Raw genomic sequence first — 13,609 nt, 5'->3', positions numbered from 1 at the left:
TTTTTCAGAGGTGTGCAGTGAAAGATTATATTTGAACTAAAAATGGTTGTCTGAGCACTTATTGCTATCACACACTTTGCACCATTATATTGTTAGGAAGGCACACACTGCCACCAGAACACAATTACTCATTGTCCGACTCTGCTACCAGCTCCGCTGGCTGCTGGTGGGCCACAACACTTGGCAACTTTAAAATGCGCAGACATCAACTCCTAGAATACCTTAACCAAGATGCCTGGGGATTCTGGGAATTAAAAGTCCACCCATTTCAAAGTTGTCAAGGCTGAAGAAATGTTGGCCTGCTGGAAACTCAGATGATCTCTAGATGTTCTTCAAATGAACCAGGAAATAGTGATTGAGCAATGTCATTCCAGATATCAAAGCCTTCTTCTTGATATGGCTGCTGATCCACTGATATTCTTGGAGTGTGCTCAGGTTGTAAATCCTCCAGCACCTTTTGACATAGTTCCTCCTGGCAGAAGAATGAAAATGCAAATAAATTCCACAGAGGTTAACAAAGGTGCTCCTTTGAAAATTCAGAAATATGTCTATTAAACATCCGCTCTGATCTATCAGCTGTCAAATGCTGGCCTGGGCATGCTAAATAAAACTCTTGCTTTAGGCTTGTCCATTAATAATCTTTATTCTTTGAGGAAAACATTATTATTGTTATTATTGTTCAAAATCTCAGCATTGGAGGCACATTTGGATAGATGTATGAGGGAGATGGGCAGTTTCTAAATTTGATAAAATAAACAAATATACATAAATCATCCCAGAGCAAACAATGGCATTGCTTAATGACAACAGAGGTCACTTTACAACTGTTGCATTTGCTTAATGACCACTGCAAACAAGTTCATAAAATCAGGTCAGTCACATGAGCAATCCAATTTATAATGATCATGAGTTTAAAAACATGATGGGCACAACTCCCATTACTATCTGCAATGAGGAAGAGGACATAAGTAAATGCAATGAGAAATGCAAAAAAAATATAGCCCACACAGATGCATTCTGGACAAGCTGAAGCTTCTGTAAGGTAAGGTACCCCTCGAACATATGTGCTAGACGTTCCTGACTCTAGGGGTTGGTGCTCATCTCCATTTCAAAGCCAAAGAGCCAGCGCTGTTCGAAGAACATCTCCATGGTCATGTGTCCGGAATGAATGAATGCCAAAGGCGCACAGAACACTGTTACCTTCCCAACAAGGTGGTTGCTATTTTTTTCTACTTGCATTTTTATGTGCTTTCAAACTGCTAGGTTGGCAGAAGCTGGGACAAGTAACGGGAGCTCACTCCGTTATGCGGAGCTAGAAATTCAAACTGCTGAACTGCCAACCTTTCTGCTCAACAAGCTCGGCGTCTTAGCCACTGAGCCACCGTGTTTCTGAGTCTTTCCAAATTAGGGGTTCTTGGTGCTATCTGAGCTTGGTTGTTTTCTTCCAGACATTTCATTGTCCAAACTAGGTAACATCATCAGTGCTAGTAAGGAGTGGGGTTGTGAATTACAGTAGAGCACCCAAAACCCTGCATTTCAACCTGAGCTACAATTATTCTCTTTTATCAGCTCTTCAAATTACATGAGTTTTGTGTCAAATTGAATCGAAAAAAATGGTTTCACCCTCCATGGCATCTATCAACCAAAGATGGAACACGGTGACTGCCCCTCACTCCCCTCCCAGAGAATTCATGTTCCCAAAGACGTCCCCAAATAGTTCAGGCATTCAGAGACCGAAGCTCTGAACTCTGTCAAACAACTGCCTGTTCTTTTCCTGGCTAACCAGAGGAAACTCACGTCTGCCCCGAATGGTCACACAAACCTACATTGTCCTGATGCATCATTTTCTTGAGATGCTTCTAAAGTCAGAGCCTGTGGAATGAGTGGATGAATGTGACAAATATGACTCTTGGGAAGGGGGGGAGAAGAGATGTGCGAGAGCCTGAAGTTGGCACAGGGATGGGGTAATGGCATGTGAGAATGATCTTGGGAAACAAGGGGAGGGGAGGCTGCCTAGGGGAACAATTACACAAGAAAGGCAGGAGCCCCCAGTGGCTAAAAGGCCAGAGGGAAAAATTCAGGAAGGATCTTTCCTAAAGGTAAGGTAAAGGTAAAGGTTCCCCTTGCATATACGTATGTGCTAGTCGTTCCTGACTCTAGGGGGCAGTGCTCATCTCTGTTTCAAAGCTGAAGAGCCAGCGCTGTCTGAAGAGTTTCCGTGGGTCATGTGGCCGGCATGACTCAACACCAAAGGTGCATGGAACATAGTTACCTTCCCACCAAAGGTAGTCCTTTTTTCTACTTGCATTTTTTACCTGCTTTCGAACTGCTAGTTTGGCAAGCTCACAAGCTCAGCATCTTAGCCACTGAGCCACCTCGTCCCTAAAGGATCAAGCAATTAAAAGTGCTGGTGGGAGTGTGTACCTTCAGACTTACAAGGTCCTGTTAAAGCAGCCTTACAATAAAGTACGATTAGCTTATCTAGTCATGTTTCCTGTTTGATTTACCCAGGAGGGCTGGCATCAACCTTGCAAGTCTAAAAGTGCAAACCTTCCACTCCCACTTTTAACCTTCTGATCCATTAGGGCAGGTCCTGCCAAGAGTGTCTTTCTCTGACTCTAAAGCCACTGGAGGTTCTCCCTTTTTTGTCTGATTGTTTTGTCTGATCGTGGATAAGAGTAAAAAGTAAGCATAATAGGGAGCCGGTTTGGTATAGTGGTGAAGTCATCAGCCTAGAAATCAGGAAACTGGGAATTCTAGTCTTGATTTAAGCAAGAAGCCAACTGGGTGACTTTGGGCCAATCCCTCTCTCAGCCCTGGAAAGAAGAAAACAAGGGTAATCCACTTCCAAAATCTTGCCAAGAAAACTGCAGGGACTAGTCCAGCAGTCACCAGGAGGCAACATTGACTCAAAGGAATTAAACAATAAAATTACATAAATATAAACTTAATATAACAAATTATACTGCATTCAGTTTTGGTCACCATGGTGTAAAAAAGATGTGGAGACTTTAGAAAGAGTGCAGAGAAGAGTAACAAAGATGATTAGGGAACTGGAGGCTAAAACATAGGAAGAACAGTTGCAGGAACTGGGTATGTCTAATTTAATGAAAAGAAGGACTAGGGGAAACATGATAGCAGTGTTCCAATATCTCAGGGGCTGCCACAAAGAAGAGGGAGTCAAACTATTCTCCAAAGCACCTGAAGGCAGGACAAGAAGCAATGGGTGGAAACAAATCAAGGAGAGAAGTAACTTAGAACTAAGGAGAAATTTCCTGACAATTAGAACAACTGGAAGTCTTTAAGAAGATGTTGGATAACCATTTGTCTGACATGGTATAGGGTTTCATATCTAGGCAGGGAGTTTGACTAGAAGACCTCCAAGATCCCTTCCAACTCTGTTATTCTATTCTAAATATCAGTGACAATCACTAAGATTAGGTTTTATAATCTGTTATAGATGGGGAAAATACTATAGAATGAATGGAGAGAAGCACAAATTTGGACAATGGAAAGATACATAAGAGGCAGCAATACTTGTCATCCAAAATATCTCCAAGAAATATGATTGTAGCTTTCAGTGATATCTTCAGCCATCTATCAAATTGTTCTTATCTGCTTTTTTTTTCTCCATTGATTTTTATATTTTGTTCTTGCTGACCATTCATTGCCTTTCATCTAAAGTGTAGGTCATTGCACAATTCTTTGCTCCCAATTAACATCTGTAGAACTTCCATTTTCCTTTTCATCTTGGCTTGGTTTCACTTTCGCTTTGGAACTTTTCTTGTTCCTTTAAGCAGGGCCAATCCTTTGATAAGTTGTTTTACCTTATTAACTTTATGTCTATCAGTTTTTTGAATTGTTTCTGTTAGAAACATCCCAATGCGGAATTAGCTTTCATTGACACAGAGTACAAAGATGCTTTTTCAACTAAATGTTGCCTTTTGAAAAAGCACATTTAGGACAAACATAACCTGAATGACTGAGAATCTCCATAGACAGGGCAGAGTATCGATAATCCTCAATTTACAACCACTGTAGAAAAAAGGGAGGAAGCCACGCTTCGAATATTGTATCCAGTTCTGATCACCATGATACAGAAAAAATGCTGAGACCTAGAAAGAGTGGAGAGAAGTCTGGAGGCTAAATTGTACAATAAACAGTTAAGGGAACGAAGTATGTCTAATCTAACAAAGAGAAGGATTAGAAGGTACACAATAGCTGTCTTGTAATACTTGAGAGGCTGTCACAGAGAGGATGGGAGGTCAACCTATTCTGCAAAGCACTTCAGGACAGGACAAGAAGAAATGGGTGGAACATCACTAAAGAGAGATCCTAACTGGAACTATGGAGAAATTTCCTGACAGTGAGAGCAATTAATCAATGGACAGGTTGCTCTCTAAAATTGTGAGTGCTCCTTCACTCCATCCTCCATTTGTCCAGGATAGTCATGGCAGTGTGGGATCCAGCCAGTTCTTACCTATTCAAGAGAACCAGTTGTTAACTTTCTAAGCAGTTCGGAGAACCAGTTGTTGGAAGAAATTGCCTTTTGTTTTTGTTTGTTTTCACTCACAGGGCTAATCCTGTAAGGGAGACAGGAAGGAAACATTCTGGTGTTGTTTCTAGCTTAATCTTTATTGCTCTGCTTACAGACACTGCCTCTCTGGTTAACCCTTATTACATTGTAACAGCTAAGGTGAAGCACCCATTGATGTGAGTGATGAGTTGGCCACGCCCACCCAGTTACATGACAGCTGAGTCCCGCCTATCCAGCTGGTCATTAGGGCAGAGAATCTGTTGTTAAATTATTTGAATTCCACCACTGGTATACCCTGGGAAGGGGCTTGGACTAGAAGACTTCCAAGGTCCTTTCCAGTTTTATGATTCTGGAATTCATTATAATGATTATGGCCAATATCTTGACTTCTTTGATTCCCTGTGGACCCCCCAAGGAATTCAGCTCAAATCAACGTTGCAATATTCAGCCCCATCTTGAAGAAGACTGAATCAGGCATTGATATAATCAGCTCATGCTCTGCATTTATAGATTGTAATTTGCTTTGCCTGTACATAACATATTCATTATGTTATGATGTGTTATGTGGTGGTCTCTTCATTAGAATAGATGAATGTGACTTTAAAAATATTGTATTTTGGAATGTGATAAATGGATCTTGTGCTATAAACCCCACTGACTGATGCAGAGAGGGCATATTAGATGGAAAGCGTAGTTATCAAATGTTTGTGTCTGTAAGTCAGTAGAATTTTAGCAAGCCCCATAGTATTTGCAGATTGCTTTCTTGTCAATTCCACTCTGTCTATTTTTAATACAGAGATGTTTCAGTACGAATTCCCAGAAGACCTTTGTTCCAGCATTTCCTATATTTGCCAGTAAAATCGAAGTAAAAATGCATTACAAGTACATTTTTCATTTTAATGATGTTTATGTCTTTTATAATTCCACTTGTTTTATCCTGCTTTTCTTATAGGAATGTAAAGAGAGACATATCCCCCCCACCCACGTTTTACTGGACAATTTCTTGAGCCAGCAGTGTGCAGAAGCAGCAAAAAAGGCTAATACAATCCTGGCTTGTATAAACAGAGATATAGAATCAAGATCACATGAAGTATTAGTACTGCTTTATAAAAACCCCAGTAAGACCATACCTGGAATACTCCAACCAATTTTGGTCACCATACAAAAAAGACTTTGAGACTTTGAGAACTCTGAGAAGAGCAACTAAGATGATCAAAGGCCTTGAGCAGAGTTGAGATTCAACCGGTTCTAGCCTATTCACTAGACCTGGTAGTTAATTTTCTAAGCAGTTTAGATAACTGGTTGTTAGAAGAAATCTGCTTTTGTTTTTTTCCCCACTTTACAGAGTTAATCTTGTAAGGAAGGCAGAAAAGAAACATCTTGGTGTTTTTTTCTAGTTTGAGTTGGCCCTGCCTACCCAGTCACATGCCCACCAAGCCATGCCCAAGCCACACCCATAGAATAGGTAGTAAAGAAAATGGAATTAAACCACTGGCTAAAACTAAAACATATGAAGAATGGTTGCAGGATTTGGGTTTGGCTAGTCTAGACAAAAGAAGAACTAGGGGTGACACGATAGCAGTAGTCCAGGATTTGAGGGGCTGCCACAAAGAAGAGGGGGTCAACTTATTTTCCAAAGCACAGAAAGTAAGACAAGTAGTTTCCAATGTTTGGAAACTGAACAAAGAGAGAAGCAACCTGAAATTAAGGAGAAACTTCCTAAAAGTGAGGACAATTAACCAGTGGAACAGTTTGCCTGAAGAAATCATGGAAACCCCCCATTGGAGGTTTTTAAGAAGAGACTAGACCTGTGATGGTGAACCTATGGCACACGGACCCATTTGCCGGCATGCCACCCCTCAGCTCTGGTGTGCATGCGCACACCAGCCAGCTGATTTTCAGCCTTCTGGATGGCCATTTTCATCCTCCCCAGGCTTCAGGAAAGCCTCCGGAGCCTAGGGAGGATAAAAACAGACCCAACGGGCCAACTGGAAGTTCATCCCAAATTTCTGGTTGGGCCATTGGGCCATTTTTTCACTCTCCCAGGCTTCACAAAAGTCTCTGGAGCCTGGGGAGGGCAAAAACCCCCCGCATGGGGCTTCGCATGTGCGAATGCGCAGGTGGGGAAGGTTGCATGCACATGTGCAAGTGGGAGGGCACGTGGGCACGCACAAAAGTGTGTGCATACACAATTTTGGCACACTTTTGGAAAAAGGTTAGCCATCACTGGACTAGAGAGTCACTTATTTGAAATGGTCTAGGTTCTCCTGCTTGATCAGAGGGCTGGACTAGAAGACCTCCAAGGTCCCTTCCACCTCTATTCTATTCTAAGTGAGACCAAGTGATGAACCCAAAGTAAATTCCATAGACTAGTAGGGCTGAGAAACAGGTTCCTCTGGTCCAAATATAGGTAGACCTTGACTTAGCAACCTTCAAAGTTCTGATGAACCCCAAAAAGCTATTATGATCAGTATTTTAGTTCTGATAGTTGCCCCCACACCCCCAGGTCATGATTGCATTTTGGGTCCTTGGCAAATAAAATAAAATAAAATAAAATAATAAAATAAAAAAATAATAAAATAATAAAATAAATTAAATTAAATTAAAAATAAAATAAATAAAATAATAAATAAATAATAAATATAAATAAAATAAATAAAAAAATAAAAAAAAATAAAATAAATAAAAAAATAAAAAATAAAAAAAATAAAAAATGAATAAATAAATAAAATAATAAAATAAAATAAAGTAATAAAAAAAACAAAACTTGTGCTAATCAGCTCTCACCCATTATTTGGACTTTTGTTGCTGTTGTTGAACTAAGGGGAAGTCTGTTCTTTTGCATAAACTGTTTTATCCCCAATAATCCCCTCACATTATTTCACTACTCCAGCAGAACTGTCAATAGTTTATTGCAAATTCTATACCCCTATAACGTTCCAGAATTAGTAACGGTCATAACCCAAATCCTACCATTTGGTAATCACCGCTTCGCCCACCCACAATTTCTGCTACTGGTTCAGGCGAACCGGTCCAAATCATCTGAATACCACTCTGACATTTATGATGCCAATCATATAGACAGTAATTTATATCCTTTCACCAAAGGCTTGAGGTTACTATGAAGGTACTATAAGCCCTCAATGGGGAAAGGAACTGAGCTCACAAGGCTAAAATGTCTTTCACACCAATAAGAAATGCACTCATTTCATCTAGAAATCCCTTAATCCAGGAATCTCCTCTCTCTCTGTGTGTGTGTGTGTGTGTGTGTGTCTTTGTGTCTGTCTCTATCTGTGACTGCTTCTCTCCTCTCCCCTCTCCCTCCCTCTCGGTGTGTGTGTGTGTTTGTGTGTGTGTGTGTGTGTGTTGTCTTTGACCCATCATGTGTTTAAGAACAGTTTAGAAAAGCAAGGCTCCGCTTAGAGGCAAGGAAAAGGAATAACCAGAGATTTTTCATTGTTTTATTCATTTTTGCTAAACTGAAGGGAGCCTTTTATTGGCAGGAGTCACATAGCAGCTAAGAGAGTGGAGAGGAGAGTTGTTCGTAGGAAAACCCAGTAGGAAAACAAATACTTTATGCATGTCATAGACCGGCATTTTTCAAACTTAGCAACTTTCTGATCTTTAGACTTCACCTCCCAGGATTCCCCAACCAGTATGGGAGGAGTTTGCTACCTGGGTATTTTGAGCAGGGCGGGAAGATGCTCTAGACAGAAGACCATCCCTTGTTAAAGACCTTTAGGTACTAACCAGCACCTTAAATTACACTGGCAAATGATGTAGCATCCGCAATATTGGTAGCCTGCTAAAGTGATTCTCATCCATTAACATGCTAGCCATTTCCCCTCCCCTTTTGGTGTGTGCACCAGCTGAAGTTTCAAATAGTCTTCAGGGGCAGCCCCAGTAGAAACCTCTTTGCAGTAGTGCAATAATGTCAGAAGGAATGAGGGAGGGAGTTATCTACTAAAAACCTCCCATATACATATTCAGTTATACTCTGATCCATTTGTACAATGTAAACATAAACCAAATACTGTATTATGTCCAGTTTGGATCTTTGTCAACCAACCCTCTATTTATGTTTGTAAATATGGCTGCTGGGCAGTTTGATCTTCTCTTCAGATCATTGGGAATAGGAGAAGGAAGAGAAGATGAGGGAGGAGGGGAGGAGGGAGTAGTAGGAGAGGAGGAGGAGGAGAGAAGAAGAGGAAGAGAGAGGAGGAAAGGAGGAGGGGAGGAGGAGATGAAGGAGGAGAGAGGAGAGGAGAAAAAGGAAAGGAGGAGGGGAAGGAAGAGAGGAGGAGAGAGGAAGGAGAGAGAGGAAGGAAAAGGAGGAGAGGAAGAAAGGGGAGGAGGAGAGGAAAAGGAGGAGAGGAGGAGGAGGAGGGAGAAAAAGAAAAAGAAGGAAGAGAAGATGAGAGAGAGGAGGAGAGAGGAAGAAGAAGAAGAGGAGGAGGAAAAAAAGAAAAAAGAGGAGGAAGAAGAAAAAGGATAAGAAGATGAGGGGAGGAAGAAAAAGGAGGAGAGAAGGAAGACAAAGAGGAGGAGGAGGTGGAGGAGGAGGAGGAAAAAGAAAGAGAAGATGAGGAGGAGGAAGAAAAGAAAAAGGAGGAGGAGGAGGAGACTTTTGTTCTACCATCTAACCATAGTGCCTTTCCTTCCCAGACCACTTTCTCAGCTTTGTAACAGTAGGTCAGAGGACACCTGTTCTTCTCCACTTTTTCACCTGACTCTAGAAAAATCAGAGAACCCTCCTTTTCCAGATATTCATTTTTCCCAACAAGGTCCCATAGAATCTCCCATGAGCAAAGAAGTAATGAGACACACAGGCAGTCATCTACTGAAAATTTTAATGAAACAAATAAGTTAATAAGTTAATAAAGTGAGGTAACTATGCATTGTCTCAGAAACAAAATTATTAGGAAAACTACCCGAGGCCCACCTTATTGTCTTTGGCTGGTCAAAGCCATCCCCTGCTCCCTTCCTCCCCCTCTTGCCCTTCACCATGCAGCCCCTCCTCTATTTCTGGAGATGATCATCCTGGATGAAGACTTGGGTGTGCTCTCCAAGGAGGGTTTGTTCAGTGCATTGAGAGGAAGAAGTCATAGTTTGATGGGGGAGAAGGGGAACCATTTCTTCAAGACACATGCATGGACATGCAAAGTGAAGATGCTGTTGGGCAAGTGGGGGGACTTTGGACATGCAGCCTAAAGGAGTTGTGGAATGAAAGCTGGGCGTGTTCAATGGGACAACTCAACCACAATGGTATTGGTGGAGTGAGCTCTGAGAAGATGAGGAAGTCTTCCAGATTTAATTCTGTTCTGTCCCGGCAAGTTAGCATTCTCCCACCAGATGCCCTCCTGATGGTTCAATCACCATTCCCATAATGCCCAGCTAGCTGCGAGCTATAGCTATAGCTCAATACAATTGGAAAGCCAGTATCTATGCAGCAATCATAAAGTGAGAATGACAAATGAAGACATTCCATAGAAAAACAGGACTTCTGTTGGTTCTCTTGTTTCAAGTTAACAAGACAACCCACCAAGGAGCAGATTTTGGTAGCTAAGCAGAGATCCAAGCAAAAGGACTAGAAGGAAGGGGCTGTTTGGACTTAGAATTTGTTCTGGGATGGATCTGTGGTTCAAAGAAATCTGAGTGAATGATCATTGGGAAGAAAATTTTAACCACAATCTGTACCAGGAGCAAGAGAAGAGACTCAACAAAGAAGCCACAGACAATCCTGGCTGATGATCTAGTCGTACATTACATTGTATTCAACATAAACCTAAAACCTAAGAGTTTTTCGAATGCTGGTCTCCTAAACACTGCATATCCAAGATGATGCTTGTGTTGTTGCTCTTTCCCAAGGAAAGCACACTCAAGACCAAAGTCCACCATGATAGCTGCAGAAGTTAAAACTCATGCAGATGGGCAAGGAGGAAGGTGACATCTGAAGGGCATCATCAGAGAGGCAGATGGAATAATTGGAACAGTGGTGCTTCGTATCCTAAAACAGTGTTCCTCAACCTTAGCCACTTTAAGATGTCTGGACTTCAACTCTCAGAATTCATCTGGGGAATTCTGGGAGTTGAAGTCCAGACATCTTAAATTTGCTAAGATTTGAGGAACATTGTCATAGAAAGACTCCAAAGGGAGAATGCCTCAAGAAAAACCCTGGGTGGAAATCGTAATCCAAGGATCTTCTACTAGTAATAGGAAGGATGTGCTCACAGCTAGTAGGAAATTTGAGTCTAAAGCAGAGGTCTTCAAACTTGGCAACTTTAAGATTGTGGACTTCAACTCCCAGAAGTTGACAAGTCTTAAAGTTGCCAAGTTTGGGGATCCCCAGTCTAAAGCAATGATCCCCCAACTTGTGGACCCCAGATATGTTAAATTTCAAACGCCCAAGCAGCCATATTAGAAACATCATCCAACCCAACTGGAGGACCTCAGCTTGGGGAGGGCTACTCAAAAGCTACACCACAGCACTGATAATTCTACAAGTGCATAGTACCTGAGCCAAGCTCTACCTTAATTCACTGCTGTTGAATGAATGGGAAACTCACACACAATACACACACACCCAATTCCCTGGGAGACAGCAATACTCAACTCTCCCTCCAGAGACAGCAAGCTGATGAAATTCCCCCTGAGAACACCAGGACCCATTCTATTCTTGGCTACCTGAATTGGGTTTCCTTCAAGGGTGCACATAGAGACCCCCTCCCCCAAATCCCTGATTACTTCCTAGGCAGAGAAGGCACCTTAACCACTGCTAAAGACTGGTTTCAGGTTGCATATTCAAAATAGTTGCATATAGGGGTGCCCATCTCCCCCAAACATGTTTCCATTAAGTGGCAAGTTCCACTGTGTGCTCATGAACCGGGGGGTGGGGGGAGGAGGGCATAAAATGATGCCTGCTACTGGTGGGACGGGGAGCTAAAAGAGAAGTAGAAAGGTGCTTCAAAGGCTGCCAAGAGTAGGGTTAGGCATTGCCAGTCATTAATTGCTTCTAAATGCAAAGACAAGAAACCACATTCAGTCAAGTTGCAATGTCCCTTGTCGAGCACGGCTGAAGGAAAGAGTAACCTAGCTTTTGCATAGCTGAAAAAAAAGCATTGCCAACCTGGTTTGCCCAGTAAAAGTAAAAGTCTAGAGTCGGTGGCTCTCATTTCATGGTTGTCACCATTTGCATGGTTTCCTTGATGGGTTGGCCATCACAATGACTCGAGAGTCCAAAGTGGCCATTTCATCTTGACTGCTCTTTGTCAAAAGAGAATGGAATTCCTCGGTAGCCTGGAGGCACCTGAAAACTCTGGAGTTAACTGGGAATCATGGCAGATGTCTACAGGAGGCCGAGAGGCAGAAAGACAGATTTCTCTGCTCATTGCTTCAGGCTAACAAGGCTTGCTTCCCAAGAGAGAAAGCTGCTGACTTGAGTTTTACATTCTATCACAACCACTGTGGGAAACCCAGAAACACTGGAAAAGTTACGACTGACAGCTGACGGGTGCTGGGACCCACCCTGCTGTTTTGGAGATCTAACCATTTGTCTACATTTGCTCTAAATGCTCTGGTGCTAGTGGCTTTGCCCCCCATTGGAAGACTTCAAGTAAAGTTGAGGTGATCGTTCTGGTGCAAAGGCAGACGAATCTGATGAGGAAACACCAACAGGGTGAGGCTGGAGAAGATTTCGGCTCAGTTGAGCACAGTCCATAAGAGTAGTCAGAAATTGTCTCCCAAGCCCTCCTTCGAAGGGAAGACTCGCTCCCAGCCTCTCCTCCCTGCATGTAGCTGGTGTGTGGCTGTTACACAGCTAGTCTGAAGAGGCCATCTTAGTCAATGTTGGTGCTAGCCGATCGGGAGATGTTCAAGGTCTGAGCAGAGACAGAGATGTCTTCATGGTCCACAGGACTATGATAGTCAGAGGTGATGTCCGGTTCACCACTGCGAACTGGTATAGCGGTCAAGCTAATGGAGTTGATTGAACCCTTCCGTAGGCACTGGGAGTAAACACCTAGCAACAAGTCCAGCTTGTGCTCGATAGACTCAACCTGGAGAGGAGAGAGAGAGAGAGAGAGAGAGAGGAGAGAGAGAGAGAAGGGAGGGAGAGAGGAGGGAGGGAGAGAGGGAGGGAGGAGAGAGGGAGGGGGGAGAGAGGGAGGGAGGGAGAGGAAGAGAGGGAGAGAGGGAGAGAAAGAGGGAGGGAGGAGAGGGAGAGGGAGAGGAGGGGCGAGGGAGGGAGGGAAGGAGAGGGGGGGGAAGGGGAGAGGGAAAGAGGAGGAGGGGAGAATGGAATGGAGGGGGGAGGGAGAGAGAGGAGAGAGAGAAGAAAGAAACAGAGCGAAAGAAAGAGTGAGAGAGATGAAAAATTCCCCAAGTTCTAAAACTTATAACTTGGATCTAAGTTATGAGGCTGGACATTTATTCTTCAGAATCAGCATCTATAAAACGAAGGTAAAACAAAGGAAATTCAGGTGTATCAACTAAAGGGAGTGGGGGGATGTCCAAGAATTCAACAAGCCAATGGTGAAAATGGGGCAAAGCTTCAGCATACATAGGCAGGTCTGAGATTTTCTAGATTTAGGTCAGAAAGTCTTTAATTTTGTTTTCAACTGTGCAAATCCCATTCTTCCATTTTCACTATAGGCCGAGTGCCATATTCCAGGAAAAATACCTAGTTTTTGCAAAAGCATCATCAAAACTGGGCTGTAACCTGAGTAGGGCAACCACAAGGTAGACCTAGAATTTTGGGGCAGTTGTTAAGCAAGTCACCATGTGACCAGACTGAATTTGATGACTGTTTCAATAATGGTTGCAAAGTGAGTCGCTCTGGTCATTAAGCAGTCGTGGTCATTAAGAGAAAACATAGCATATTCAATAGGCTGCCAGAAAACAGCAAAAAAGTTGCTAATTGCATGCTTGGCAGAATCAAAAGTCCTGTGAATGCAGGGGGCAGCACAACATTTACGATGATCAGAACTGCTTTCCAGACCAGGGATCTCCAACCTTGGCAACTTTAAGGCTTGTGGACTTCAACTCCCAGAATTCCTCAGCTAGTCCAACCCCCCA

General features: G+C 42.7%; 1 protein-coding gene across 1 annotated transcript in view; it reads right to left on the bottom strand.

Moving 5' to 3' along the window:
- Positions 1-10,632: 10,632 nt before the first annotated feature.
- KCNQ4 (potassium voltage-gated channel subfamily Q member 4) overlaps positions 10,633-13,609 on the bottom strand; it is a 127,209-nt gene continuing 124,232 nt past the window's right edge. The window contains 1 exon segment of the mRNA XM_032228518.1: positions 10,633-12,591. Within this exon segment, the coding sequence (XP_032084409.1) occupies positions 12,373-12,591 (219 nt within the window). The 3' untranslated portion in view covers positions 10,633-12,372.

This window comes from Thamnophis elegans, chromosome 12 (genome assembly GCF_009769535.1).
Source record: "Thamnophis elegans isolate rThaEle1 chromosome 12, rThaEle1.pri, whole genome shotgun sequence".
Lineage (NCBI taxonomy): Eukaryota > Metazoa > Chordata > Lepidosauria > Squamata > Colubridae > Thamnophis > Thamnophis elegans.
The sequence above is the reverse complement of the archived record's forward strand: the minus strand, read 5'-3'. Positions and strand labels throughout refer to the sequence as shown.